At 40.5% G+C, this 27,309-nt stretch overlaps 1 protein-coding gene across 3 annotated transcripts; it reads right to left on the bottom strand.

Moving 5' to 3' along the window:
* Window positions 1-4,157: 4,157 nt before the first annotated feature.
* BACH1 (BTB domain and CNC homolog 1) lies at window positions 4,158-27,309 on the bottom strand. 3 transcript variants are annotated; one of them, XM_053386558.1, is made up of 5 exons: window positions 27,126-27,309; window positions 16,737-17,030; window positions 12,346-13,704; window positions 10,248-10,454; window positions 4,158-7,208 (listed from the first exon to the last, which is right to left on the bottom strand). In XM_053386558.1, exons 2-5 carry the CDS (start codon window positions 16,971-16,973, stop codon window positions 6,930-6,932), a joined length of 2,082 nt encoding a protein of 693 aa, XP_053242533.1. In that variant the 5' UTR covers window positions 16,974-17,030; window positions 27,126-27,309; the 3' UTR covers window positions 4,158-6,929. The 3 variants fall into 3 exon arrangements, with proteins under 3 accessions (XP_053242533.1, XP_053242535.1, XP_053242534.1); XM_053386560.1 differs by lacking the exon at window positions 27,126-27,309 and adding an exon at window positions 18,545-18,681; XM_053386559.1 differs by lacking the exon at window positions 27,126-27,309 and adding an exon at window positions 17,177-17,285.

Here is a 27,309-nt window from a genome sequence, read left to right as displayed (position 1 = left end):
CCCATGACCAGCGCGGAAGCCAGACTGGAATGGATCCAGAGCCGATGTTTCATCCAGAAACCCACCAAGCTGTTCAGCAACCGCTCTCTCAATCACCTTACCCAGGAACGGAAGATTCGAAACCGGGCGGTAATTGGATAGATCTAAAGGATCTAATGATGTTTTCTTTAAGAGCGGGCGCACCACTGCCTCCTTCAGTTCCCCTGGGAATGTCCCCGTGCCAAGGGACAAATTGATGATATCCCCCAGGAGGGCCCGCACCTCGTCTGGACACGCTCTAATCAGCCAAGACGGGCACGGGTCGAGAGGACAGTTGGGGGGTTTTCCAGCTCGGAGGAGTCTGTCCACATCGGCTGGGGATATCCGGTCAAAGTGGTCCAATACTGGACCCGAGGACAGTCGAGGGGCCTCCAGTTCCTTTATTGTATCCAAATTGGCAGGGAGGTCATGGCGGAGCAACAAGACCTTCTCCGCAAAAAAGCTCGCAAATGCCTCACAGCCGTGTGTCAAATTGTTATTTAAATTTGGCTGTCCTTCAAGGGACGTTAAAGACCTGATTATACTAAATAATTGCGCCGGGCGAGAGCTAGCGGATGCAATGGAGGCTGAGAAGTAAGACTTCTTAGCAGCCTTCACCGCCATCTCGTAGGTTTTCATAAAAGCCCTATAAGATGTTCTTGAGGCTCCGTCACGGGCACCCCGCCATACTCGCCATACTCCCAATGCCTTTGCCTGGGTCCCTCAGCCATCAAATTAACCATAAACATTACTAAAATTAGTTGTGGAGGCAGCCAACATACGGAACAGTCTTCAAAGAGAGGTACAGCTGGCCTTTGTTTAGAGAAGCAGCAACCATTTTCCTTTCAACAGGCTTTTCAGACTACTGCTTCTTACTCATCTGTTAGATTGTCAGTTGATGTTTTTAAACACTTTTCACATTTGTTAAAACTACCAATTTGTACTTTGTTTTATTGTGCCTCTGTAAGCTGCCTTGAAAAATTCATTTAGTTTAAGCAAGTTCAGGCCAAGAGCTTCCAGAGAAACTGCCAACCATCATAATCATCATCTTCTTCTTCTTCTTCTACTACTACTATTCAAATTCAACAGAGCACTATTTCAATATGAAACCAGATTAAAAACAGCAATAAAAAGGATTTAAGCAGGTGCTGAAAGGTTATTGATTTCAGACCCAGCTGTGCCTACCTGAGGAAAATCCCCTTCAACTGGGCTCACCAACAGCTTGGAATGTGGAGAGTTAAACCAGGAGAGTTAAAATAGCTGTAGAAATACAAAGATGGCAGCTGCCTGGATATTTCAATGGGAAATTTTAGGTTACTTGTAAGCAACCCTGGATTTGTATACTGAAAGGTAGGTCTGAAATAGTTGTGACTGAATAAACAAATATCCTTAACTGGTCTGCAACTTTTTTTGTTTTTGTAATAGTCTTCATTTTCCCTCGATGAGTGAACTGTTGAAATATACTGAGAATAAGGGCTTCTGCAGATGTACCTTAATGTTTAAAAAAGCTCATGTAGGGAAAAGCTAACCTTGAGGTGCCCTCATGATGGTCCCAAGCTGTTCAGAGGGAACCCACGGCCTTCCAGATGTTGCTCATCTTCAGTCCCAGTGGTCCTTAATAACAGGTGAGCTGCTGGGGTCTTGCAACATCTGAAAGGTCAGGGGTTGCTCACAGCTATCCCAGAGGTAGGAATGAGGGAGAAATTAATTCCATTCATTTTGTACATCGGCCTACTTTATTAACTTCTTGAACCAAAATACAGCTATGTATTTGCACTTCTCCAAATTTTGTGATGCGGTTTTCCAGTGAAAATAATAAACAAATGTTATGCAAAACTGCATACAAAACCCATCTGCTACCGAACCAGTTTCAAGGTCCTGAATGACTAAGCAAAAGGGTGGGTGCATGGAGGGCAAGTTGTAAGCAACCACAATTTGTGACATTGCACAACATTGTTACAGATCGGGGACACGTCTGTTGAGCCATGATTCAATTTCCCAGATTTGTGGAGTTTGAGCTAACATGATACCCTTAACTTTGGTCACAAATAAGGGTTTTTTGGGTTTTTTTGAATCAATGCATTTACCAGGTTTTGAAAAAGGAGACACGATTACAGTGCTGGCATCCCCAACGTCTCCCAAAGAACCTGACTCTGCCTTCTTGCAAACTGGGAAGATTAGATAGATAGATAGATAGATAGATAGATAGATATGCTATGTTGTACTTGAGGCAAAAGAGTAACAATAAAATCAAGAAACTGACTTGCTGATGCCAAGGTCAAGCAAGAAAATTGCCAGAGTTATATGAGACATTTCACTGTAAAATCTCAACAAATTGATTATTGACTGCATTAAGTCTATATAGCAAGCAGAACTCACTTGCTGTACTTCCCTCTGTAATACACAGCTCTTTGTGACACTATTAAAAGGATGGCTGTGAAAATGGATTCAGATGATCCCCACTGAATGACAATTCTTAGCTTGCTTCCTGGTAGCTTCATGGGAACTAAGATTGTGTAATAACTCTTCACCAGTGCTTGGAAAGTTCATTTTAAAAAGGAGCAAGCTCTAGCTCACGTTAACCCTGTACCAAAAGAAGCTAGTTCAAGCTAATGTTCATACTCTTACAAACTAGTTCAAGTCTTAGAATGTTGCCTCCACATTTTGCTTTCTAACTTTTATAGATGTCCAACTAACTTGACTAGCTTGAAGAGATTAAAGTGAGGAGGGAATCCTCATAGTGGTCTTCAAATATCTGAAGGGCTATCACACAAAACATGGAGCAGTCTTGTTCTCTGTTGCTCCAGAGGACATATCTAGAACCAATGGTTTAACAGATGGCAGCTGAACATAAGAAGTTTCCCAGTGCTAAGAGCCATTCAGTAATGGAGGGGAGCTGATGGGCTCTCATTTGCTGCAGGTATTTAAGAAGAGGCTAGGATTACCATCTGTCAGGGATGCTGTCATTGCATCCTGCAATGCAGATCGTGCACTGAGCTGTGGACTGGATTATATGAAGTCGTTTCTAACTCTATGGTTCTGTGAAAGGTGGAGACTAATCAAAATAAATTAAAACACAATCACCCTACACTTGGAGGGGTAAGGTTTGAATTATATGCGCAATAATATATTACATGAGCATACGGATTTCAGGTGTGCCCAGGCATGATTTAGTTTGGCAAATTTATATCCCACCTTTCAACCAGTTTGCAACTACAGGCAACTCTTCATCTACAATCGTTCTATATGTGCACACCTGCACATACACACATCACATCGAATCTGAAAGTGACATCACAAAGAATGGGGCAGTACAGGAGCAGAATGGGATGTTTGCAGGCTTTTTCAATGGTGTTTCAAATATATGTGATTTCACTTAAATGAGTGGTGCCTTAGAACGTAACCCCCATGTAATTTGGGAGTTGCCTGTATTATAAAGTACAGTGGTACCTCGGGTTACAGACGCTGCAGGTTACAGACTCCGCTAACCTAGAAATAGTACCTTGCGTTAAGAAGAACTTTGCTTCAGGATGAGAACTGAAATTGCACAGTGGCGACGCAGCGGCAGTGGGAGCCCCATTAGCTAAAGTGGTACCTCAGGTTAAGAACAGTTTCAGGTTAAGAACGGACCTCCAGAACGAATTAAGTTCTTAACCAGAGGTATCACTGTAATATAAGAACACAGGGATGTGCTCCTGCTCATGTTACCCGTCACCCCATTGCTAATTCCCTTCACCTTACAATTGACCAAACCCCCTCCCTTCACATTTTACCCCCTTCCTCAAAAAAAATAATTCAGGACATACCCACCCCTGGAAGATTGCCCATTTACCCATGAGGAAAAGCAGCTCTGAGACTAAAAGAAGCTCCACATTCTTGGTTTAAACAAAGCAGAGGAGCATAAAAAGGAATTGTGTTTTGTTTAAAAGTGGAAGCAAAACCTTATAATCTATTTAGGTGGCTTAATTCACATGACATGAAACCATGTTTTTTCTATGTCTGAACTACGCCACTATATGAATAAGCCCTTATTAGCAAGGGTTTCAGAAACTTCCTAAGAAATAGTTTTATGACCCAAAGTTTAACCACAGTAACAAATTATGTTTGTTTCTCCAAGTTAAGAATGAGACTCAGGAAAGTGAGTTTTTAGGAGTTTTATTCCAATTCAGTGATATTTGCTGCTTTAATATATTATATAAACTGTATAAATAATGTTATTTCCAGAGTTCAGCTTTAGTAGTACTGTACTAAATGAATCAATCAGTATGCATCAATTCTACAATGCCAAAATTTTACAAAAATGAAAACCTCCTTAGAAAGGGTAGTGGTTTTTATTGCATTAGAAAACACTGTACTATGAAAGATATAAAATCAATTGTAATTAATTGAGAGTCGTTTTTTACAATCTTGATGCTGTTTTGTTGTTAGAACACCTAACAATTTGCCCAAAATATTTTAAACTACTTTTGACATGCCTTGATGCAAATATATTACAAGTTCAAAACTGAATGTTCTTGGCTGAAACTAAAAAAAATACACATTTTACCTGAGAGTCTTGTATATTAAAATTGCCATTGAAGTTCATTCCAACATTTGCAAGTTGATGTTTTAGCCGTTCAGTGTTTGCACACAACCTGAGGCATCACTGTACAAACTTTCCTAGAGGTAGCAGATTAGGTATTAAACCACCTCCTTTTTTCAATTAGGTGTTAGAAACTGAGCATATTTAACAATTCCTATAAAAATGTGAACTGAACCTGGAGCTTCAATTCACAGACCATGAGTGGTATTCAATTAAGTTTTACTTAACATAGACCCGAAGAAATTAGCAAACATGACTATGTTAGCTCCATTAATTTCAACAAATTGACAGAGAGTAAAACTAGTTGAATACCACTCAGTAAATTTATTAACCAATAGCAAGAATGCAGTGCAGGCTCTGATGCACTGCTCTACTGGACAATAATCCAGTCTTCCAGACTCTTTGTTAGTTGGCTTTGAGAGACAGAGACTTAAGCCAGACTGTCCCTGTCAACCTCAACACTAGCCAGCCCATAGAAAATCCAGTTCCCTACAGATACAATTTAGTTTACAGTATTGACACTTAGCTGTATCTCAAAAGCAATTATGTCAATATTATATCCTTTCAAAACAGAGCTACTTCTTTAAAGTATAAGTTTTACATTATAAGCCTAAACAAATTTGGCACTGCTAACTGATTTGTCAGAAAGGAACAGGGTGGATCAAGAAGGAAGTTGAAGCATATGACTGCTAGGACAGAAGTTATGTGCACTTTTCAAGAGTAAGTGCCTTATTAAATGCACACAACACTCAAAATGCTAGAATCCTTCCCTAAAATTATCACAATGGAATTGAACATACACAAAAGAAAACAAATGAACTCATAGAGGAACTTCCACAATGAAGTCAAAAGCCTGTAAGCTGTGTAAATCATAATGCTAATTCGTGACAAGTATTTATGAATACCACTGCAGCTTTGAATGATCTTGAAATCATTCTGTGAGGTAGTGTAGTTTTTGTAATACATGCTGGTTATTAAGAGTACTGTTCAGATTATGTATTTGGCCAAATGTTCCCCATGTATGTTCGCATTATATTTTATAAAATGCAATTTTACTTTCCTAGAGGCTAAAGTCAACACTAACTTAACCAATATCTTAGCATGTTAAGAAATAGCAGATCTACTATGCTAAAATCTTGCAAAGCAGTTATAGAAAGATGATCATATTCCAAACATAGGTATAAAAACAGATGCCTGTTTTGAGGTAGGAAATGAAGAATTCCATTGGCTTTTGCATTTGTAAACCAGCAAAAATATTTGAGGTTCTGTAGATAAAGCTTCTGTTATTAAGAGTAATTACAGATTTTATATGGATTTTCTGTAATTAATACAATGCAGAGAAGCCTACCATAAAATTCTCTATTTGCTTATTTTTAATAGTTAGAACTATTGAAGAATCGAAGTGATTCTATTTTTATAAGTGAAGAACAAGACAATGAAAACTGAATATAAATTAACTATCCATTTAAGAGAATAGTTTTTAAATACATCCGAACTGGTCCCACTATTAATAGTAAAAGCTGAAATCCTTCTAGAATACTTGATCATTTTAATTCTCCTTATAACCACTTATCAAATCTCAAGCAAGAAGCACAAATTTTATGTCAAGCAGAACCTCATGTATTGGGGGCAGTATCCAACAATGCCTAAGGACTTTTGCCCAAGGGATAGAATGGAATTTCCTCTCCTGTCCCCTCTAGTCCCCCAAGCAGATTTGGTGGGTGTTTGGGGGAGGAAAGGAAACAAGAGTCCCACTATGTCAGCAGAACCCCACTGTCGCAGCACTGGGTTCCACCTTTGGAGATCATGGAAGGACAACATGCCAAGAATGGGAAAAGCCTCTAATGAAATGACCCACTATTCCCAAGGATGTGTCACCAGATGCATTTATTCATTTGAAACACATCTAGGCTGGATTGTTGAGGGAATTTTTAAGAAGGCAAATTGTTCCAGTTATTTTGATTCATATGGCAATGGCAGCCTAAAGCCTCTAAACTGCACAACAGCTCCTTCACATGGCAGAAAGAGAAGCCCATAATTACTTTTAGGGTTCACAGAGAATGGTGGATAGTTAAGCATAAGCAGATGCACACTATTCCTCCTAAGCAATCAATCTTTTAACCCTGTTAGTACAAGTGTGACAAAAATACGGTTTTTCTGTAGTGCATTTATCAAGTCATTCATTGATGAAAACTGGCAAGACCAATACTGTTCTGCACACCTCTTTGGACACAATGTTTTCTCAGATATTATTACAGGAACTGGACAATTTTTTGTGCTTGATCATATCTGTATCACATGCTCCTTTTACACTTTGGTAAGTGGAACTTTAATCATTTGTTGATGCAACAGAAAGACCTGCAGATAATTCTACACACAATGGCGTTGCAGACATAACATCAGCTGGTGCTGGTTGTTCCTTCTCTGGGACCAAAAACGAAAGTGGACAATCAGAGGCAGAATATTTTGCAAGAATCTGTATTTGCTCATGACTCAGTGCTGCTTCCTTGCATACTTGTTGGCAAAGTCCTGTCAGATTCTGCTTTGTCTCAACCAGTGTTGACAAAATTTGATCTTTCTCCTTCAGCAAGTTCTCTTTTTCATTTTGCTACAGAAAAACAAAAGAGTTATAAGTTTGGTACTTTGCTCTGAAATGCAGTATGCTTTATTCTGAAATGAACTGTGCAGCTTTATTTTTTTTTTTTTAAATCAAAGTTAAATTGTACTTCCAGGTGTGTGGATTAGTTTAGAAGAAAACAATAATGGATGACACTAGATGGCTTGATGTGTACTCATTTGCAAAAATTAAAACGAAATGTAACACAAGTTCAAGAACAGTGTTAAAACAATACTAATAGCTACTCCCATACATACAAGTACTGAGTTCAATGTGGTTCCAAAGGAGGTGGGAATATGATCACAGCTCAAACGTAAAGCCAGAATGTTACTTATGTGCAGCTTTAATTCAAGTGGTCTAATTCAGCAATCTAATTGGCTATATTTGTGAAAGGGTGATACACTGAACTTTCAATCTATTTAAAGGTAGCAGTGTAGATAACTGGTATCCCTTGGACAAAATGCAGCATGCTGAAGAGTGCTGTTCTGTCTGAAGATACCCATGTCTCTTAATGTTTCCTAGACTTTTGCTCCTTCACTCATGTAAATGATGGAATTTTCTGACATGATTAGTATCAGACCAAATAATCTGTGGACCACTTCACATAAGCAACTGGAGGAAGCACACCTTCACAAACACAACTAGGCAAACTGAGCAGGGAAATCTAATTCTAGCTACTGCATTTTATATTAAAGACTTACAATAACATAGTCTACAAGCTTACAGCCCTATGTGAATGTGTTTGTACCAGAAAGGACGTGCTAGGCTTTTTATTAGCAGCCATGTGTATGATGGTCCAACACAGAGCTATTAAGTGGGTGGCAATAATCCAGATTTCCCATAGCAATAGGCTCTACACAGATAGCTACATATACCGTATTTTTCGCACCATAGGACGCACCGGACAATAGGAGGCACCTTGTTTTAGAGGGGGGAGAACAAGGGAAAAAAATTATTCCGCTCTCTGCCCAGCGCCCCTTCAGCGAAGTGGCAGGAGGCGCTGCGCAGAGAGTGGGAGAATTTTCCCCCTCTTGTTTTCCCGCTCTAAAACAAGGTGCCTTTTAAGGTGCGTTCAGGCGGCTACCTTGGAAGCCTGGAGAGCGAGAGGGGTCGGTGCGCACAGACCCCTCTCGCTCTCCAGGCTTCAGGTTCCTTTCGACCTGCTCTTTGGGGCTGGCGGGGGAAGCCCACCACCAGCCCCAAAGAGCAGGTCAGGGAGCAGCGGAAAGGCGCAGCGGAGAGGCTGCTGCCATAGTCACGCGTCACCTCTCCAGCTGGGAGAGGGTCGCGGGGGGCTGCTTTAGCCCCGCGCGCGCTCTCCCGGGTGGAGAGGTGACGCGCGCCTATGGAGGCTCCTGCCATAGGCGTGCGTCACCTCTCCAGCCAGGAGAGGGTCGCGGGGGGCTGCTTTAGCCCTGCGCGCGCTCTCCCGGGTGGAGAGGTGACGCGCGCCTATGGAGGCTCCTGCCATAGGCGCGCGTCACCTCTCCAGCCGGGAGAGGGTCGCGGGGCTATGGCGTCTTCGCTCCATAGGACGCACACACATTTCCCCTTCATTTTTGAAGGGGAAAAAGTGTGTCCTATAGAGCGAAAAATACGGTACTTAGGGCTGAAGAAGCATACACAACAAGTAGTAGTGGTACAAAATAGTCAATCGACAGTCAAGTTTCAAAACTTGGGTACTCAATTACCTACTGTTTCCAGCAGCTTCTCTCTTTAATAGCATAATTGTGTTCTAACAATCAGTTGTGTAAATGATATTTATAAAGTAATAGGGTAGCATATCGTTATGATTTTCACTTCTAAGATGTATGAATAAAAATGGGAAGAAATGCAACACTAGTTAGCCAGTGTGGATTAAAAGTGTCTTTTTGTTTCTGATAAAGTGTGCACTCTGGATGAAAGAGCCCTTGCTACAGTAAATGGCATCTTTACTACAAATGACTCAGGGACTCCTGGTTCTAGGCAGAATTACGAATCACCACTGCCTTGTAAAGCAATTTGTTTTGTTGGCATGACACCACATACCAAACACCAGGGTCAAATATATACCTCAGATCCAACACACAGTCAGAAACAGATAGACAGCAGCACTAAGGAGATTTTCAGGACGTTTTTCAAAATTCCCTCCATCAAGATACTTGCCACCAGTAAGGTTATTATTATCCCCTACAATACCCTATAGAGATACCAGAAAAAATGTAAAGTTTTTCAAGAAGTAAGAAAAGATCAAATTTACTGGGGAGGAAACAGGATGGGACCTTCTAACCCTTTTAAAAGACACACTTTGACCATCACAGAATTTCCCCCATCACTGATACAATTGCTATCGGTGAGGCAACATGCCCTCAATCTCCCTAAAAGAAACACAACCTCCAGAGCAGCGGTTTTCAACCTGTGGGTCCCCAGATGTTGCTGGACTACAACTCCCATCATCCCTGAGCTCTGGCCTTGCTAGCTGGGGTGATGGGAGTTGTAGTTCAACAACATCTGGGGACCCACAGGTTGAGAAAGGCTGCTCAAGAGCCTGGAAAGAGAGAAAACACACAATCCTCCATACATTGCTACCGTTATGTTCACCATTAAAGCAGCTCCCTGACACTGCTTAGCAGAAAGAAGTGTAGCAATGAAAACACAAAAACAGATGGTGAAGGTGGCTGTGGTACAGCTACTGCTCTGGCTGTAAATGAAGTAGGTGGCTAGCCTGACAGGAGGGAGTCAATGCAGCAGCCTTATTGTGCTCAGCTTCTCCTTGCAGGTTGCCAGCTCAACTCTGGAATACACAGTTCTGCACTGCCACCTCCATGTACACAGCTTCTCCCTCCAGCTACTTACTGCCCATCAGACACTTTGCAATAGTTGCAGTTCAGGTGGGGTATAAAGAGAATGGGAGTCAGAAAGATCTCAGGCTGCTCAACAATACAGCTATCTCTGAAAACTTACAACCATGATGAAAGGAATCTACAGGTGTGGCAAAAATGATCCAGGATTCTTTTGAAAATGTAGGTTTAAAATGCTTTTCACACATACCAGTTTCTCTATTTCACACTCAAGGTTCTGTATGCAGTCAAGCTTTCGCTTACGACAGCGCTGTGCGGCAATTCTATTTTTACTTCGCCTTCTAATATCATGGATACAGTCCAGCTCTTCTGGCGTCAATTTGTGCATTTTTAGAAATGACTGAAAGTCATTTCTAGAAAGAGAAATTATCTTCTGTGGATTAAATGGCAGCTTTACCTGGAAAGTAAATATAGCTTTAGAAACTTGCACACCCTACTGTGTTTCAAAATGTGGAGACCCATGTCCTAGTGCAATCATTTACGCGGCCAAAACACAGCAAAAACAATCTCAATACTTGCTTTCTAATTGATTGGTACATTAATAGCTTAAAAGTAAAAATATATAATCACCTTAAGAGTCACATTCAGAAAGAAACACAACCACTTTGTATGCTTATAGTGCTAATATTTAGAGCAGCACATGGAAAGGAATGGTATTTTATCTAACTAAATCTGCAATAATGAGGAATTTCTGTATAAATGTTTGGCATTTGAAGTAGCAATCCTTAGCAAAAAGTGAGGAACATGAGCATTTAAACATGAAGTTAATTTAAACCTTTTCAGCAGGTCTGAATATTAGCCATTCTGAATACGGTATGTTAAGTATGAGAGGAACTTAAGAACAGCAGGGTTCTTCAAAGATGAAGACCAAACGCCTTGAAAATATTGATGTGGTCAAAACCTAGCTCCATTTTAGAAAGCCATACTGTGCATGATATGTGAACAATTAGAATGTATAGCCAATCTCCGGAATCAAGCTGTAGGGGTGGTTTGCTTGTCACCGTTCAATTCACTAAACTGAATACAGGGGAATTCAATAGTTAAGAGAAAGTACGTGGGAGAACCACAATGCTGTTCTTAAGTAGAACCTAGGTTGGTCCAGTCTGTGGTTGGGAGGGTGATGATAAGAGATTGATCACATTATATCAAGAGCATGCCTGCGCAGAACAGGAGCTGTGCCTAGACACCTTTAGAGAAAGTGTGCGTACGCATGCAAGAGTACTGGGCAGCCCGGAAGCCAAAAAGTTCAATGGTTCACATCCACCTGTGCAGACAGATGTTAGTAAGGCAGCCGCTGCACAATACAAAATGACCCGTATTTATATCCAGAGTAAGTGTGGCCTGTGCATGATCCCAAATTTTGAAAGGGGAGTCTTTTGAGAAACCACCATGCAATCTGGTTGGGAACACGATCACAAATGCTATTTTGTGTGGCTTGTGGAAAGAAATTTACATTAGCTGCAATAAAATATCTAATTGTTCAACAAAAATATTTCAATGGAGGACAGAAATTATGCAAAACTGACATTTTCATACCAGAATCCAGTATCAATTGTACTTTGTTACAGTGCGTAAAGGTAAAGGACCCCTGACTGTTAGGTCCAGTTGCGGACGACTCTGGGGTTACGGCGCTCATCTCGCTTTACTGACTGAGGGAGCCGGTATACAGCTTCCGGGTCATGTGGCCAGCATGACTAAGCCGCTTCTGGCGAACCAGAGCAGCGCACGGAAACACTGTTTACCTTCCCGCCAAAGCGGTACTTATTTATCTACTTGCACTTCGTGCTTTGAAACTGCTAGGTTGGCAGGAGCAGGGATCGAGCAACGGGAGCTCACCCAGTCACGGGGATTCGAACTGCCAATCTTCTGATCAGCAAGCCCTAGGCAGTGACAATACCATTCTGGTGATTATTATCTTGGAACCGGTTATGGGGAAGTACCTTTAGTTGCAAGTACGCATGGTGGAAAACGAAGTCTAAAAATAAAAGTGTTTCTTCAATCCTAACAGCCTTTTCATCTTTCAAAACTTAATATACTTCTTAAGGCAGGTGTTGCAAGTGCAAAATCAGCACAATTACACAACCCATTTCAACAGAATTTACTTCCTAAACAAATTCATTGACGATTGCAAACAAAAGCTGTCATTATATAAAACGTTTGTTCGTTTTAAAGTGAGGAGGAAACTCTTAAGCTTTCTCTTAAACTTTCCAGTAATAAAGTGAAAGAGCTCTCTGAATTATAAAATGCAACTTTTAAGACAGAAAAGGGGATACTTTGTACATTCTCACCTCACATTCCTGTTCTCTGGCAGAACAGGATTCACTATCTCCTTCTGTATCAGTTTCGGATTCTTCTTCCAGGTTTATCACACAGGTGTAAGGGCACTGATCTGATTGCTGTTCTGGAACACAGTCTCCACTATTATTATCAGTGCTGTTTTCAGTTCCAAGATTACTGATGAAGGGGCAAGTGACGGAGCTCAAAGTTGTAAAAGTTCTTTGAGGGCCATGTTCAGGACTGTCACTGATCCTAATACCTAACCATGGGCACTCAGTTTTCTTTTCGGAACAGACCTGCTCTGTAAAGTCTTTCGATGATGCAGGAGACAAGCTGACTTGACACGCTGGATCTGTGCTGTAAACATCACTCCAAAATCCTTTTGCTAGCTGTTCTGCTATCTCTCTCTCCACACTGCTGCGATTGCTAGGCGAACTGCTGTTCACATTTTCTCTGTCACACAAATGAGATTTCAAAGATGGGCCCTCAACGTTTTCATTCACTGATTTGCAACTTCCAGCTCCGGAGACAATGCCATTTTTTTCAGCTACCTCTGTATTGCTCTGCATACCACTCAAAGTCAAATTACAACATTGATCGTATGCATTTAAGAAAGAGGCAGAATAAAGTCCATGAGTGGCAACAGAAAAATTGTGGGGGGCAAAAGCAGAATCCATCTTCTCCACAGAGCATTCAATACTTTGGAACAGAGGCGTTGTCTCTTTTATGAACTCTTCTTTCCCATCTTCTTCCATCTCTACCTGAGCATCTTCACATTTTGCGACCGGCTGCACAGCTGCACAGTCAAGAGATTTCTTTATAGCACCAGTAGTATTTGATTCAGTCTGATGAACGGATGCAATCTCTTTAATACTGGAGTTGGACTCCGCAATAGCGACTTTATCATTTCCTAAAGCTTTTTGGAACTTCCTGTATTTGGGATATAGAGACTCTAAACCAAAGACATGACCCCTTTCTGATACAGACTCACAGGTCTGACTGGCATTATCTTGCAGAATAGACATTTCCAAATTTTGTTCATTTTTGCAGGCATTCAACTGAGGATTTTGAATGCGTTTATTTTGTAAAATGTCATCCACACCATCTATTTCTAGAGCCCCATCATCAGCATCTATTTTACGAAGCTCTTTCTGACAGCGCTGTTTACAACATTTTTGGGGGAGGTATTCCCGCCGGCCGGATTTATGGTCCAGGAATTTGAATTTAAGAAACTGAAAGCAAGATTCCTCAATGTCATGTACTCCCAAAAACTCTGCACACTTGCAGACTTCAGCCACATTGTCTTTATCTAAAATAAGTTTGGAAGTGTATGCAAATTGAAGCAAAGGTTGAAATCCATTTAGTGTTACCTGTCGCAGGGAAGAGGAGCAAAAAGATGCATGTTAAATTTCTAACCTGCAAAAGACAAAAATGACACTTGTATGAAAATTAACCCTTCCTGTTTAGCAATGTGAACCATTAACAAGTTATGATTAAAACTGTTTCTAAATAACCACGCTTATTTTTGGCTTGCTTACTCTCAAACAGTCTCATTGCTAGACAAACAAATGCTACAATGTACACTAGAAAATATATGAAGACAATCAATCAAAACTTTCAATAAAAGAACAAATGCATGTTTGGCAGGACACTTTGACTATACAGAATTTTATTACAAATAACGTTTTGTAGAACTGCTATAAATTCTATATAGGTACATTTGTTACATGGTGGCTCAACATCTAAAGTTATTTGCGGCTACAAAGGAATATTAATCAGATTGCATTTTATTTTTCACTTTTTACAGCTTTTTATAGAAGTATTTTCACTCTTAAAGCACCTCAGCACAATCTGTCCTGAAAATCAATTTTTATACACAGGGCATTCCAATTTATCCTATGCAATGTTATACTAAAATGCTTCTGAAAGAGCAATGCATCTTGTAACTGCAGCCAAACACATAGGCAGTATATGCATGCACGTGCAAAGGAAGAGAATAAAGCAGGTAAGAAGAGAGTGAAGAATGAAGTAATGAGGAGAGGTACTAGAGATTGATGTTACCAGACTAACGAAAATAGTTGAAGGATTGGAAGCTGAAGACTAGAAGTCTAAGTATGCAAAACTGGTAACTATTACACAGAAGTTTCATTGGGTTTTGTGAAAATATCAATACATTATGTGGAATGCAAACATGGTGGTAAAGTTGCAGTATAAAGGAAAGAAACATGCTCAAAGGGGCTGAAATAAGGAACTCATTCTACATGCAGCCACTGCTGCTCTAAGATCTGAGGGGGAAAGAATGGAGGAGGTCTGTGATGGCCATCTACCACTATGTTTCAGTGCCCGTTAGGAGTAGGTATTTAGTACTCACATTCTTTGGAAACTAACTGAGCAACAAAAGTGGGACTAAGGAGGTGTAGGGGTGGGTGTGTGGGTGTGTGTGTGTTCCACTTTTGAGTCAATGCCAACACATCATACTTCCTCCATGAAAGGAAACCCTGGAATTGTTCTACCAAAATGCAAAACTGATATTAAAACATGCAAAATTTAATAATAATTATTGAAAAGCAGATGGATAATCTATTTTTGTTTCACACATCTTTCCTGCAAAAAGGATATGGATCTTGAAGTAGATTTCACTTCAGCAATATGTAACTTTAGACCAAGCCCTAAATTAATTCAGTGCATTCTGTTAATATTTTAAAGTAAATTCATTTGGAATATAATGGATTTGTAAAAGTACAGATATTGATCCCTATGATGTTTTTTCCTGGTGCTATTACTAAGCTATCTCTGCTGTATGAAGGATGTTTTTATTACAGAAAAGCATGGACAGACAACTTCTAGGAGTTGGAGATGCCACAGCAATCATTTATGCATTGTGCCACTGGTGGCTTGACTGAAGCACACCCACTACTTTGCCTGGATTATACTTCTTGGAGAGAATAGTGGCTAAACTGTACAAGAACACATAATTAAAATCTCGTACAGTAGTACCTCTGATTACGAACTTAATTAGTTCTGGAGGCCCGTTCTTAACCTGAGATACCACTTTAGCTAATGGGGCCTCCTGTTGCTGCCGCGCGATTTTAGTTCTCATCCTGGGGCAAAGTTCTTAACCCGAGGTACTACTTCCAGGTTAGCAGAGTCTGTAACCTGAAGTGTTTGTAACCAGAGGTACCACTGTATTAGTTTTTAGGTTCCTAGAGTATTCAAAAAAAGAAGTTAGCTGTAGAACAGGACACTACACCAGGATGCAACACACTTAAGACTGTTCAAGACACAAGCAAATGATGGCTTACCATCTATTACATTTGTTGTAGGAATTCTATATACTTTTTTCCCCTTTTACGGAAAGAGAAAAATTTACATTGAGGAGCTACAGAAATGGAAATTCAAGTGGAAGAAAATAGAGGAAGTGCATGTAGAAGGACTGCATAGCAAGAGAAGTTCTTTTTGTCAGTTTCAGAATTAATGCAATTGTGGTTATTCTAGAGAACTGTTTACATGGTTGTCTGGGAATCATGAAGGTTTCTGTTAAGCTCTTCCTTATAAACTCAGAACCTTTCAACATGAGTGAGCCTGTATTTGTATCTTTAGTAGGAAAAGAAACTGATACATCTGTTTTCTCACAATATTGACAAAAACCCCTGAAATAAGGAGTGGCTGATGCAATTATCTGCAGATTTACACTTGATATAAACTGAAGGGGATAATCTAGTTAACTGTGAGCATGAAAATATGCACATGAGGCTCTTTGTGTCCTCCAAACTTCTCTGCATGTGGAGGAAGAAATGAGTGAGGGAAAGATGTGGCAGGAGATTGGATCATCCTCTATTTTATCTCATACAGGGCACAAAGTATTCATAGACTTTATAATCTTGGAATAATAAACAAGCACCAGATTAAAACATATCTGTTCTCTCAGGCATTTGACAGAATGTGACATGTTGGTTAGTAGTCTGTCTGCTTGCAAGTTAGTGTACTGTTTTACTGAAATGTACCTTATAGTGTATTTTGTGTTTTTACCTTGTATTTTTACAATGTGAACCTCCCTGAGATGTACAGATGGAGGCCAGTATACAAAATTAATTAATTAACTGTAATAATAATGATGTTCTTCATGTCATTGCTTTTGGGTGTTTAACCTTCTTGTAAGTTGCTTAAGAGACTTTCTGTAATAGGCAACTACTAAGTCAAATCAATAATACTAATACAGAAGGTTTTCTGCCCTCCCAGAAAATCATTCTATGGCTGCTTGACATAGTAATTCTAAACATCACTTGTATGCTTTCACTAACTGTAATATCTACACCACCTTGAGCAGGAACAACATTTTAAACATGTGAGTAGATAGAATAGCATACATAGGAAGTGAGCTAGCAGCAGCAGCAGCACTTACCTCTTCAGGTAAAATAATAAGATCAGGTTCCAACTGACCCGCAATTCTTGAACGGAAGTAATTGCTGCAGGCTGCAAGCACAGAGCGATGGGCCCGAAATCGCTGATCTTCCACTAAGATGGTAACATCACAAAAAAGGTCTTGCTTTCTCTGTTCGTCAAGACTAAGCAGAACATTGGCACTGTGTACTGAAGATTCATATGCAAAAACCACACTGTTCCTTTCACTTAAAGACATTCTGTATCACGTCTGTGGATGAAGATCTAAGAGGGAACATGCTTCTATTCTTCACACCTGAGATAAAGGAAAAGTTTTTTTACAGAATGCTCAATAATACAAAACACCATAAAGTTAAAGGAATCTAAACCAAGAAAAAACATTGCAGAAGATATGTCACCACTAAACAAAACTGTCAATTATTAATAGATGCATTTTATAACCTGTATATGTGGCCTAATCAGGTGAACAACATAAAATTTGTTGTTGTTTAGTCGTGTCCAACTCTTCATGACCCCATGGACCAGAGCACGCCAGGCACTCCTGTCTTCCACTGCCTCCCGCAAGCATAAATTTAGTTTGTTTTGAATTTATTTTCACTTTTCACGATTTTATTGTTTGGTTTTATATTTGGTTTGGTTTGTTGTAAACCAGTGTGATATATGATAAAACAGTAAATAAATATTGTTACAATTTTTAAAGTCCAACTGAAAGGCCTTTGCCAGGAGGCTTGCCTGGCTCCCTGCTTACAATCATTTTCATCCTCTAAAAAGTTAGGATAGTTTAGATTACCCAGTGTGTTGATTTGTGGTCTGAGGCAAAGATGTATCACTATTCAAGTACATGTATGCTGTATGTGTTTTATTCTGTTGTTTCAATGCTTTTATTTATTTTTGTTGTGACCAATAGCTGACACATATATGGTGGTAGTAGTAGTAGTAGTAGTAGTCCTATTTTAAATGTTAAGATCAAGTTGAGTGTTGTTGGGTTTTTAAAATCACCACACACATAAAACACAAAACCACAACAATCTAAGGTAGTTGTAACTGTGTACAAAGCTAACAATGTACATAGGAAATTTGCTACGTAGCCTGAAAAAAGGAAGTTTCAAACCACTGAAGATGTAGATCAAAGTTCATCTACCCACACCCTAAGCAGAACTTTCATTTGGTATATAACAGAAGTTGCATAAATTTAATGCAAAAATGCTTCTAATTACTAGCTCCCTTCAATTTTCTGTTTAATGAAAATGTTAATTTAAAAAGTATCACAACATAACACTTTTCAGCCCATGTTTTCTTTGACAGAAGATTCTTTCACCAACTCTGCCTGATAACTGGAGACAGATGGTTGAAACTCACTCAAAAGCTGGTAAACTAGCTGAATATCTTTCTAACTGCAGGACTATGTTACTGTAAAATGTTCTACATAGGATTCATAAACTTCATCTGGTGCAAAATATAGCAGCTAATCTCTTGACAGACTTGGGTTTTCAATGGCATCGTACACCAGTGCCTTAGCATCTGTGATGGCTTCCCGTTTATGGACACTGGATAAAGTTTGTAAAATCCAAGCTGTTTACCAACTACCTAATAAATGGATTGACCAACTGTAGCTCTTGAATCATTGTAAGGCCAAGCCATTCCCTCCGCTACCCTCCATTGGATGGCAATATTAATATCAGCTCTTTTAAGCCTAATTATGAAAAACAGCAAGCTATTTCTTATCACCTGTCTCCATCAAAATGTGCTCAGTTTACAAGACTGCATAAGGAGTGGGGGCAGAACTTCATATTGAAGGAGTCATCATACCTGAATTTTTTGTCAAGCTGAGTCATTTCTTCCTTGTGTATCTCTCTAGCTAAATACATTTTGCTTATGCAGGGTAAATTGTGCAACCGCATTGCCTGAGCGAGTCTGTACAAATGTAACTTGAACTTTAACAAACAGGTCTGTTGAGGAAGCAAACAGAATGAATGCTCTTTTAAATTTATGGGCTCCAATATTAAAAATGGTGTAGGATACAGAAGCTGAGTGGAGGGATCATTGCAGACTTAGAAGAACAGTCAGTGTCAGCTTTGGGAACACTTCCGCCTTCATATCCTAATGAAATTCCACATGTCAAATTAAAAAAACTAACACTACATCTTTAGTAGTCACACATGCACCAAACTTCAAGGAAAAGGGTACATTAGAAAGTACAGTGGTACCTCGGGTTGAGTACTTAATTCGTTCTGCAGGTCCATTCTTAAGCTGAAACTGTTCTTAACCTGAAGCATCACTTTAGCTAATGGGGCTTCCTGCTGCCGGAGCATTATTTCTGTTCTCATCCTGAAGCAAAGTTCTTAACCTGAAGCACTATTTCTGGGTTAGAAGAGTCTGTAACCTGAAGTGTATGTAACCCGAGGTACCACTGTATTACACATCTCAGGAGCCACAAGGAGACACTGAATCGGCAATACAAGTTAAGTGGGTACACAAATTCAGAAAGTGGGAGCAGATCATTACAGCTTCTAGTTTTCCACCCAGCACAAATGAGTGCTTTCAATGAATATGGCCCCTAGGCATGCTGTTCCAGAACAGAAGCGTTGTTGTTCTTTCACATATACTACAGGCATACAAATCTAGTCCTCCATGCAGGACATTGAGAACAGTATTTACCCCTAGGAAAGGCATATTCTGGTTGCCAGGATATCCCACAATTGCCCACATTCATGTTCGGAAAACATCTTATGACTGCCTTTGCTAAAAACCCAAATTATAAGGTGTGCTACATTGTATCTGTGTTTTGAACCTGCTCACAGAAGATTATAAACATACGTAAAACAAACCAGAAGGCTATGAAAACTTCCTTAGTAAGACATCCCCAAGGTAGTGCTTAGGACTGAATTAGGATCGAAAGGTAGGATAAATGTGAAAAAAATGGACATGTTAGTTTGTAAAGTTAAACCTTTATAAATATGCTGTTACTTCCCTGTACCATTGGGGAAAGTTTTTTAAAACTAAAATAAAATTAGTAAAAGTCTTCCTAATTTTTTGGAAAGTATCTTGGACTGCAATATCATGTATTCAACCATGATGTATGGAAAAGATTTAAGTTTCAGAAGAAGGAAAGAATTAGTTTATAATGTTGTAACTTTGAGAATCAAGCTACCACTAAACCACAGGTCTATACTGAGCCCAAGCCTTGAACAGAAAATCTACATTGACACAAGCAAAGACTTCCATTTCAGAACTGGGTAAGATCTAATTTAACTATACATTGGTGTTTTTCCCCACAAAGACACTGCACAACTTTCATTAATTAGTGTCTAGGGAGAAGAATAGTGCCTTAAGTTGCAACACAAAGGTTTCCACCATGCAATATTGCTGTCCAATATAAAGCAAGATAATTGCAATGTTAACTAACAGAATAAAGGCAACTGGATAATACTGTATTCAAAGAAGAAAAGTGTACAGATTTAATATGGATGCATCTGACAATCCAACCTAAAAATATTTTCTTTTGTTGACAACGCATTTCCCAACTGGTGTAAAATATGGGGGGATAAAAGCTGTCCACTTAGGACATTTACATAGACAAGAAGCAGTAGCTAATAAATGACAGTTGGCTATCTAACCCCACCCCAACTACCTCCCCGTTTATGGAGGAAGAGATACGCTTTGAATGAGTGCCTGCAATAGTTAAGAGCTGCTGATTCATTATGTTATGCTGACATGGCATGAAACAGCATTTTACTGAAAAAGTTACTGCCTCACTTGAGCAACCTTACTTTAAAGTGACCAGAATTCCCCCCCCCCCCACTAAATACTCAATTTATATGCATTTGGTTATTATGGCTATCCACTGCAAGCATTTTAATGACTGTTATGGGGGGGCACTATATGATTAAAAACATATTCTAGATTTTGGGATGTTGAAATGATTAATGCTTATAAACTGGGGGAAATGGTTAAACTAGGACCGGGAAGAACCTTTTTTAAAAAAACAACAACAACACAGCCTGAAATCCTGCTAGATGAGCTTGGGCCAGTCATTATCTCTCAGTCTAACTTGCTTCTCAGGATTGCTGTGAGAATAAAATGATGAACCACTTTATATTTCCCTGAGCTCCTTGGAGGATATTAGTGTAATGAATATACACAGGAGATATATATTAACATCATAAAAATGAATGTTTATTAATGTTGTGAACCAATGTTAAAAGAAATAGACACCTTAATTGAGTCCATAGCAGATCTCACAAATACACACTTGGAAGAAATCTGTATCATTAGGTACGGTGACAAATTACAGTGGTACCTCAGGTTAAGTACTTAATTCGTTCCGGAAGTCCGTTCTTAACCTGAAACTGTTCTTAACCTGAAGCACTACTTTAGCTAATGGGGCCTCCTGCTGCCGCCGCGCCACTGGAGCATGATTTCTGTTCTCATTCTGAAGCAAAGTTCTTAATCTGAGGTACTATTTCTGGGTTAGCGGAGTCTGTAACCTGAAGCGTATGTAAACTCAGGTACCACTGTATGTTGTCAGACTGTCAAACTAGGAGAGATACCTGCTAAAGCCATGAAGATCACTGGGTGACCTTGTTCTAGTCACCCCCTTATTATCAAACTAGTCTACTTGTGAGGATAGAAATTGAGATGGGAGAACCATGTATACTACTTTGAGCTCTTTGAGGGCAATAATAACAAATAACATCATTTGCATTATTGTTCTGTGTAAGTGCTCTTAAATATGCAGTTCTTTTGACCAAACATCAGGAAGAACTTCCTGGAAATAAGAGCTATTTGACAGTGGAAGAGACTCCCTTGGAAAGTGATGGGACTCTTCTCCATTGGAAGCTTTTAGAGAGAGTTGGATTTTTTTTAAAGAGAATTGTTTGGCCAACTGTCCAGGATTTTTAGCTGTCCAGGATTTTTTTGGGGGGTCCCTTCCAATTCTACATTTCTATGAGTCTATGATTAATGTCTGCAACAGCAGCTCTTTGCATGTTGAGTGAACATGGCCAGGAAACAAGAGATGTTCAGTGGGCAGGAGGAAAAGATGATGGCCATTTCAGAGAGGGAAAAGAAAAAGAAGGTATTGAAGGACAAAAGAATGGGAGGAAAAATATTTATACTTGGCTACAGGAAAGCTGAGCTATGGAACTTCTCTCCACAAGGAAAATGTTGCAGCAAAGAATCAACAGAAAGTGTTGTCAATGTAATTGCTAACTGATAATTTTCAGCTTTCACAAGGAAGCCCTGGGGGGTAAAAAGTTTATGAGCCCCAGAGCTAGATAGTGGGATATGTATCAATAATTATCATGCCAGAAACTTGGAGAAGAAAACCAATGTGTTGTCACTCACTCCCCGAAAGCACCACATTTAACCCTTCTGTTGGTTGCTATCACCCACAGTGCTGCCAAATATGATGCTTGGATAGAATTGCATTGCTTCTTGAAGTGAAAGAGTTAAGAGCATTTTCTCCTTACATTAAAGTGTTCCTAAAAGTCAGCCCCATGAAAAAAAAATACAACGAGAAGGGTTTATTTGTTTATTTAATTTAATTTATATCCTGCTCTTCCTCTCAAGGGAACCTAGGGTATACATGTGTCTTATTTATCAGAGAGACCCACATAAATTGGAAATTTGGGGACATCATAGCTTTTCAATGTCTGTTTCAATAATAGGTGTAGAAATCATGCTCTGTGTTACAATTTTAAAGTCAAAGCTTCATACAATATGAGGGAGTGCACATGTAAACTGATTTTTGAGAGTTCAACTTATATTTAGTTGAAGCTTTACTACATAACCTCATTCAGGATGTAAAAAATACAAAGGTATTTTTACGCAAAGCAGCTATAATAGTAATTAGTGAAAATGTGACTGTTCTTACAAGTCTTAACTGCAACAAATGACTCCAGGGCTTTTCAAATTAGCATGCAAATTAGTATTATCCTAAAACCTCTTAATTTGAAGTGTTTGAAACCTTATCCTAACACCTCTTAATTCAAAGTGCTTAAAACTGCTTAGCTTGCAGCTGCAATCCTGTAAATTTGTGTCCACTGGGCAGAGCAATCAAAACCCCTGATGCACCATGATGGAAGATCTAGATGAGGCACAGGTGGCCCTCTGCCCAGAAGGGCTCCACTGGTGAGGAGATGCCACAGCTGTAGAGGTCCTTGATGCGAAGGGCGGGCGCAACAATAGTCTATTATTCCGTTAAGCCTTGCTACTGCCTGGCCAATATTAGGATCATCCCCTGAATACAGGGTTGTAACTTGGTATCCCAGTCCCAAACAGATTACTTGACAGTTTTAGAAATTTATGTCCAATAAGTTTAAGAAGAAGCAAATTAGTATTGCCACACTAAAATGAACAACAGAAATCCGCCACTCATTAAAACTGAAATCCAATACATACAGTGGAACCTTGGGTTGCGAATGTGATCCGTGCGGGAGGCACGTTCGCAACCCGCAGTGCCGTGTCTGTGCACGCACGGGTTGTGCTTCTGCAGATGCACAAAGCGAGATTTAGCACTTCTGCACACGCGTGAATGCCATAATCCGTTCCAGTACTTCTGGGTTCAGCACGGTGCACAACCCGAAATCGCGTAACCTGAAACATCTGTAACCCGAGGTACAACTGTACTTACTTGTGATTAGGGCCTATTGAACTCAATGTGGATTATTTCCAAGAAAATATGTGTAAGATTCCAGGGCTGGGTATCTAAATATTAGTTTGGAAGGTGTTAGGCTTCATTTACAAATGTGCTTCTTTTCAACTGAAACATTATACTCTTACACTGTACAGAGTTAAAGTCAACTTAAAAAAACAATCAGTATGCCATTGCTACCTAGTCTACAGATAATTCTGTGTCACCACAAATTATATCATCCCTAAACCTCATCACACTTTTGAGTTATCAGTCAATAGACTACTGTAAAACAGTAGGAAGCAACTCAGTTTGCTTTTGAGTAAGCATGCACAACAAGGTCTTTCTAGACTTTCTGAATTTCCCATGTGCTCCCCACACTGCAATCTGATTGAATGTGTGAAGATTACTATGCAGACTTGCTTATACTGGTCCAACACCAACACTGTAATTAGAAAAAAAATAAATAGTATAGACCATCTGGCTTCATCCAAAGACCAGCTCTTCCTTCCCAAATCAAATTGGAATCATGGAGTAGGAAATGCATTCCCTGTACAAATCTAATGCTGATTGGTGGTAGTCCTTTACTGAGTGCATAGAACCCAACCAGATATTGGCTGGTGAGGAAGAAAGGCTCCAAGTACTTCAGAATCCAGTCCATACCTGGAACTTTGAACTCTCCACTTTCAGGTGCTCCACACTCTCAAGTACAACCCAACTCATCCTTTGAAAACTGCTCTCCTAATAGCCCAATCCTGAGTATATTTTAAACAAAAAGTAAGCTCCATAATGTTCAGTGGGGCTTATTCCCATGTCAACCTCTTCCAACAATGTACACTATTGCAGACTAAGCACACTTATATTCAAGGATACACAAATTTATATCCACCTCCAACTCTGTCCTTCATCCAAATGGAAAGCATGGGATTTTATATATTTCCTGCTAAGCTTGAAAGGTACTCCAGTCACCTCCCGAGTGAAGTGTGACTGTGGGAGTTATGTCCCCAAGCTCTTTCCAGCTCCAAGGTAGAAGGGGTAGGTTTGTACCTGTCCGGATAAGCCTCAGAGGTGCTCCAACATCTCAGCAACATCTCAGCGATTTCAGAGCCCTTCCAAAACTTAGGGTAACATCAGGAAGAACCTCTGTCCTTATTGAGGATTCAGAAGGGCAGGAACCCTTGTCAGAATGAAAAAGCTCTCATTGGTGGCAAGAGGCTTATGGTCAAATGAAATCAATGGACTTACAATGCAGGTGTTTATGATTAAGCATTATTACTTATTGGAAGAAAATACCTTATATGGGCCAAGTTGGGAGATCTAGGCTTTAAACTACTTGGTTCATTTACTATATTATTAGACAATTTTCCATGAAGTTCAAAGTGATACAATGATAATAATGAAATCACAAATACATTTTGAAAAATCGAAATAAAACAATCTGTCCATGATAAAACAGTAGCCAAGACCACTCTGTGCAGAATTTGGAGCTGAAGGTGATAAACAAAAACAAGTTAATTTTTGCCTTCAGAAGTTTACTAAATACAGGTTTAGGCAGGCCTCAAAGAGGTTTCCTTATCTGTTATATTTTCTGTTGTTTTATGGGATTTGAAATGAACACTTTATATTTGTTTCTAAATCTTGTAACAGAACAAGCATAGCCAACATGCATTCAGAGGCACAAATTCAAACAGGGGAGGGAGGAATGATATGAAATGTAGTTGGGCTTGTTTATCTATTGTGGTACAGCTAGACACTTATGTCATGCTGCCAAGAAAAATAAAGACAACAGGAGGAGGAAAGAAGGCACAGCTTATTGTTTACCTTACCTTGGCAGTTTTTCATGAGCCTAGAGATCTTTTGGAAAACACAATTAAGTTTTTTGTTTAATTCAGGTAATACATTAGTGGTGTAATATATCTGTAACAGACCTCGCCAAAGTGCAACCAAGGGGACATATTAAGATCTCATTCAAGTACTGTACTGGCCCTTTTAATCTACTATGTTCACCTGTCAGATGCAGCTGCTAAATCCAATGGGTTTCTCCCCCATTACAAGTAGACATGTTTGGCTACTTTCTTTATAATTTGAAGCATTCCACTTCACAATACTAACTCAACTTCTTGACATCACATTTTATCAATGTCCCTAAGAGGAACACTCAATGTTTCAAACTAACCTCATGATCCTGTCCACAGAAGATATGGGATCAGCTGATCCTGCACATGTTTACTTGGACACAGTTTCTACAATGATTTATCATTAAGGGTATGTTCACATTAGCAGCTTAAACGCAGTGAAATAATTTCTCCCTGCTGTGTTTCTAGCCACATGTGCAGTGTTGCTCACACCACAGAGAGGGGGTAAGGATGTCTTCACATGACATACATGAACTTTTTGGCTTCCATGCCCTTGCAACCCACCCCCCAAAAACTCATGTTTATGAAGCTGTCATCTGCACATGTGCGCTCTTCCATGCATGTGTGATGGTTGTCCTAAATGTTCACATTACCACTAATCCCTTCCAACTCTCCAATTCTTTGATTCTATTATTCTATTCCAACCCAGTTGGATTTTAGCTGGTTTGAAGAAAAACTCATCAGTGTTTTTCAGAAGAAAAACAGCAGTGTTTCTCAAGAAAATAATGGATCAACGTAGATACTGCTTCCAAAATTGGTAGTGGGAGAACACTGCACACTGGATTCAGAGCAAGCGATAAAGTGAACGTACCTTAAGTGTGTTAAGGGCTGCATCCTTCAAGCTGCATTTTAAGCACATTCACTCAGTGCTGCCAGTGGTTTGGATTGCTTTTATTTTCTATTTGTAATTATTTGTTTGCTGCTTGCACTTTTAAAAAGTTGTGGCTTTTAAAACTACTGTTCGCCACCCACAGAATTCTAAAATCGCTAATAGGCCAATCACAATGCCACAAAACACAGGCAAAGCATTTCAGGTCTGATAGTATAAACCAAGCGTGGCTGGCAGGAAAGCCATGCCAGTGCATCGGGCATAAAGTCTTGAGATGGAATGTAGCAGGAGAAAGCAGGCGTTCAAACGAAGCTGTCAGGTAGGCTTAAAAGGTTGCATTCCGTAGGCCCAGACAATGCGCGTTATTCCGACGTTATTCAAACGGAAGACATAATAAAACCACGTCCAGCTAAGCCCAAACGAACCTTATTCTTAGTCAGAGTGTTTAGCGTTAGACAGCAGGAGCCTGCGATGGTTCGTCCACAGCAAACCAACCCAGCTCCTTGTGACTATCTCTGTGGTCAGCGGGTCTTATTGTCAGTCCGGCTCACAGGAGAAAAGGCACAAGGACTGCCCCCCCCCAGGTCCGGCAATCGGTCGAAGGAGCAGGAGGGATGGATCTCTGCCCCGAAGAGATTACACGGAGTGCGGGGGGTGGGGGTGGGACGGACACTGGCGGAGCCACCGCGAGGCATCCAGAGCCCGGCGAAGGCGCTTCTATGCCTGTGGCCCGGACACCGCCGCCTCCACGACTCCGCCACCCGCCCCTCGAGCCTCGGCTCGAAAGGGCAGCCGAGCCTCGTCCTCGCCCTGCTCCACCCCCCCCCACCGGACGCGGAGGAAAACATGCAGACTCTGGGGAGCCTCTCGCGAGTTGTGCGCCTGCGCTCTCGCCCTCCCTGCCGCGCTGTCCCCGCAACCCGCCGCGCCGCCCACGAGCCCCGCTCCGCCCGCCTGCGCGAGGGTTTTCCCCTCCACCTCCGCCCCAGCGCCGCCGGCCATCTTACTCACCCGCAGCTCCCTCTAAGCGAGCCTGAGCCACTTCGACCCCCTGCCTCGGGGCCAGCTCCGCCGCGGCTTCTCCAGGCGCTGCGCTGCCCGACCACAGTCAGGTGACAACATCACTGCCGCCTCCACGAGCTCTTCGCCGATTGGGCGCTGGTGCCAGCTGACGCTCGCCCTCCTCCCTCGGCTC

This window comes from Podarcis raffonei, chromosome 4 (assembly GCF_027172205.1).
Source record: "Podarcis raffonei isolate rPodRaf1 chromosome 4, rPodRaf1.pri, whole genome shotgun sequence".
NCBI lineage: Eukaryota > Metazoa > Chordata > Lepidosauria > Squamata > Lacertidae > Podarcis > Podarcis raffonei.
Note: the sequence above shows the minus strand (reverse complement) of the source record. Positions and strands in the feature narration are given on the sequence as shown.